Source organism: Sphaeroforma arctica, assembly GCF_001186125.1.
Source record: "Sphaeroforma arctica JP610 unplaced genomic scaffold supercont1.1980, whole genome shotgun sequence".
Taxonomy (NCBI): domain Eukaryota; class Ichthyosporea; order Ichthyophonida; genus Sphaeroforma; species Sphaeroforma arctica.
Window position 1 is genome coordinate 1 of NW_014038578.1, and position 4,723 is coordinate 4,723.

At 39.7% G+C, this 4,723-nt stretch overlaps 1 protein-coding gene across 1 annotated transcript in view; it reads left to right on the forward strand.

The window, feature by feature from the left end:
• Positions 1 to 684: 684 nt before the first annotated feature.
• The window catches only part of SARC_11963 (hypothetical protein), a gene marked incomplete at both ends in the record, with an annotated part of 8,897 nt that continues 4,858 nt past the window's right edge, over positions 685 to 4,723 (forward strand). The window contains 5 exons of the mRNA XM_014293940.1: positions 685 to 931; positions 1,461 to 1,580; positions 3,001 to 3,144; positions 3,628 to 3,699; positions 4,360 to 4,457. Coding sequence (XP_014149415.1) covers positions 685 to 931; positions 1,461 to 1,580; positions 3,001 to 3,144; positions 3,628 to 3,699; positions 4,360 to 4,457 — 681 coding nt within the window. The remainder of the gene's footprint in view (positions 932 to 1,460; positions 1,581 to 3,000; positions 3,145 to 3,627; positions 3,700 to 4,359; positions 4,458 to 4,723) is intronic.

Here is a 4,723-nt window from a genome sequence, read left to right on the forward strand (position 1 = left end):
AGTGGTGAGTATATATAGACGTTTGTCTTAATTTTATGAGATATACGGTGGTGAGTATATATAAACGTTTGTCTTAATTTTATGAGATATACGGTGGTGAGTATATGTAGTCGATTGTCTTAATCTATGAGATGTATCTTGTATGTTCGTACCTTTTTTTTACCTGTATGCGTTAAATCTTCGTATATTTATTTCACTTGTATAGATAAAATATAAATACGTTCATTTTAATTGCATGAGTCAGATCTTCGTATGTTTATCTCACTTGTATAGATAAAATATAAATACGTCTATTTTGATTGTATGAAAAGAACCTTGATACGTTACACTTATTTGTATATGTGTTACACCTTCCGTACGTTTATATTTTCTGTGTATGCGTTGGGGGTGAGTACAGTCTTTGTCCACCCCTTTCCCGCGTGGGCTCTGCTCATACGTCTCTGAAGTGTCTGTGCTGTTGTCACTTCAACAGTCAGCTGTCGGTTATAACTTGTAAACTACCTGCTCTCCTGGTTGGTTTATATCATCCTTCTGGCCGATTATTTGTTGTTTGTTTATTTATTTATTTGTTTGTTATTTAATTGTTGTTCATTTATTTGTTTAATTATTTATTTGTTTATTTGTTTGCAAGTTTGGTCATGCTATCATACTGAGTCGTGGTTAGTTGTGTTCTGTTTGTGTAACATGGTTGTACTCTCACCCGTTTTCTCAGGTGCGACACTTGTAGCGTTTGCCTCGGACATGACAGAGCTGTGCATGGCATCCGTTGCCAAGGGGTCTATCGCGCACATCTCATTGGTTGCTACGGTGCTCCGGGTGGTACACAGCCAATCAGACTTCTTCGATAGTTTCTATGCGGCCACTGAACACAGCATGACTCACGTGGATATAGTCGAGGCTGCATTCGTCCTGTTCGACTCATGTGAGCCAGGTGTGTCTTGTGTGTACATGTGTTCTCATGGAATGTCAATGGTGTATAGCTATACGCTGGGGTAATTCATACTGTTATACATGCACGCATATATGAATATATACACGCGTATATGATATATATATATATATATTGCGATCGGCCTAGGGGCCGTAGGTGCCGTAGTGCCGAGCTTTCATATTAGAATATCTTGACACGTGTCATTGTTTGAATTCTGTGAACCAAATTATTATACTGACAAATTATCAACTATATAGATCTGGGCCCAGAATTACAGTCTAGTCTTTCACCAACATATTGTTATACTACTATTACAACAAGTGTGTGACTAACTAGCCGTGAATTCCTTATCTCACAATATATATATATATATATATAATATATATGTGTGTATATATATACATGTCCTCTGACTTCTACGCTGCTACTTATCACCTACCACTCCAGAGCGTCTAAGTTAAGCTATGTGTTCGTTGTGCTTGCTAGTCTTCCTGATACTTGTTACTCACATACTTTGTCCTGTCCTCAGGTGCTGGTGTTGATGCGGCTGAGTGGTACGAGTGTGTGGTGTCATTGACACTGTCTGCAATGTACGTCTCAACGGAAAGGCGCGTCGACTATCTTCTGTGGGCCAGGCTCATGTCACACGGTATGTGCGTGTGTGTGCACGTGCTTGTGCATGTGTATATTTATATGTATATGTATGTGTATCTGTTTATGCATGTGCATGTACATGTGTATTTGTATGTATGTATATGTGAATGTGAATGTGAATGTGTATGTGTATGTGTTTGCATAGGTATGTATATGTGAATGTGTATGTGAATGTGAATGTGTATGTGAATGTGTATGTGTTTGTGTATGTGTTTGTGTATATGCATGTGTATGTGTATGTGTTTGTGTATGTGTATGTATATTTTTATTCATATGCCTTGGCTCGCAATTATGAACATGCTACTGGCGACGAAAGTAACGTAAGCGAAGCTCAACATGACACACCCCCTCCAGGGCTATGTATAAACTCTAAACCCTAAAACCCTAAAACCCTAATACCCCTATAGCAATCCACTCACCACTAACCCTGACAGGGGACTACATATATCCCCTCAACGGCAACACCTAACATACCTTTAACGAATCATGAGCCTCAACGTGACGCTGAACACACAGGCTCAGTTTTGTACACATACACACTTACCACTCACATCCTCATCACATACATTCACACTTACTACCCACACCCTCACCATAGACATACACACTTACTACCCACACCTTCATCACAGACATACACACTTACTACCCACACCCTCATCACAGACATACACACTTACTACCCTCACCCTCATCACAGACATACACACTTACTACCCACACCCTCATCACAGATATACACACCTACTGCCCACACCCTCATCTCTAGGAGCATCACATCTCAATGGGGAGACACCCGTTAAACCCCTACGATTACTCACACTTTCCTACACCCTTGCAATTACTCACACTTACCTACACCCTTTCAATTACTCGCACTTACCCACAACCTTTCAATTACTCACACTTACCTACACCCATTAAAATACTCACTTACCTATCACACTTACCTACACCCTTTCAATTACTCACACTTACCTACACCCATTAAATTACTCACACTTACCTACACCCTTCAAATTACTCACACTCACCTACACCCTTTCAATTACTCACACTTACCCACACCCATTAAATTACTCACACTTACCTACATCCATTCAAATACTCACTTACCTACACCCTTTCAATTATTCACACTTACCTACACCAATCCAATTGCTCACACTTACCTACACTAATTCAATTACTCACACTTACCTACACCCTTTCAATTATTCACACTTACCTACACCCTTCAATTACTCACACTCACCTACACCCTTTCAATTACTCACACTTACCTACACCCTTCAAATTACTCACACTCACCTACACCCTTTCAATTACTCACACTTACCCACACCCTTTCAATTACTCACACTTACCTACACCCTTTCAATTGCTCACACTTATCTAAACCCTCCACCCCTCAGCTGATCATGAAGACGTACCCAAAAAGCAGCAGATGCGTTTGGCCATGGCCAATGAACTGACCCAACGACTGACCAATGGCGAGAGCAAAGTGTCGTACTGGCGATCGCAGACAATGGAAAGCTTTGCCATCAAGACAGCCCTGGGTGTGTGCGGATGCAGTGTGTGTGTGTATATGATACATGTATATGCAGTGTGTATGTGTATGTTGTTCATGGATGTATGTATAAACGTAGCCTTGGGTGTATGCATATGTAGTGTATATGTGTATATGATCCATGGCTTATGTATAGGCACAGCCCTGTATGTGTGCATATGTATCACTATACTTTTCTTGATACATACGCAGATACATACGTCCACATGCACCTTCGCATTGGTGGGTGTATTCTGTTGGTTGTTGTGGTTGTGGTTGTGGTGTGTAGTGGTCTCCTGTCGTACCTGGATGTCTGGCATTCACTGTGTGAGAGTATTATCTCAGTAGGACACTAACGATAGCCGTACTGAAACCAGGCATAAATGGCCATGCCCATCACAGTACATATATACCATCCGCGTATTTCATCACTAATAACCGTACTTGATCACTAATAAACGTACTGACCCTGTCCTTGTTCTCCATTTCGTAGTTCTGGGTGATCCTTTATTGGACGACGGGACGTTTGCGCTGTACAAAGCCGTCATCGCCGTGTACCAAGATGGTAAGAGGGTGTTCTATTTTTAGAAGTATGGTAGGAGGGTGTTCTATTTTTAGAAGTATGGTAGGAGGTTGTTCTATTTTTAGAAGGTTGATACAAGGGAGTTATATTTTTTAAAGGATAGTAGGAGGCTGTTCTATTTTTAAATGATGGCAATAGGGTATTCTATGTGAAGAAGGATGGCAAGAGGGTGTTTTGTTTTTATGGATGTATATGCATGTGAGTGTGTTTTGTGAGTGTTGTGTGTATGCATGTGAGTGTGTTGTGTGAGTGTGCGTGTGTATGCATATGAGTGTGTTTTGCGAGTGTGTTGTGTATATGCCTGTGTGTACCTCATATACACCTGATCGTATGTATCGTAGGTAGACCAGGGTCTTTAAACCCCATGCCATCCGTAATTATCTCTACGGCACTTATGCAGGCCACAACCTAATGCAAGCTCTCATAGCCCATACTTGTTGACCTGTTTACCTTTTTTTACGGTTTTAGAGTTTATTTGGACCTGTTTATAATGCTAACACTCATAACCCGTACTTGTTGACCTGTTTACCTGTTATAGGGTTTCGGGGTTTATGACCTGTTTACCTATTTTAGGGTTTTTAAGGGTTATGTTGATCTGTTTATGTTTATATGTTTAATTTGGTCGTGCGTCAATACACTCAGGCGATTATGTGGGGGCCATTGTGAACACTGAAACACTCGACAATCTGCTCAAAAGCTGTCTGAAAGGACTGCAGAAGGAGCACGACGCCTTACTGGAGGTAAGTCACCAATCAAATACCTTGAAACAAGCCGCGTGTCCACGAGCAACCTAGAGTTAGAATATATTTATATATTTATATTTCTTATATAATTTATATATATATATATATATATATATAAATATGTATGTAAATATGTATGTATACATATATAAATATATATATGTATATATATATATATATATATATATATATGTATATATATATATATATATATATGTATATATATATATATATGTAGTGGGACCTCTAGAGTCGACCGCAGG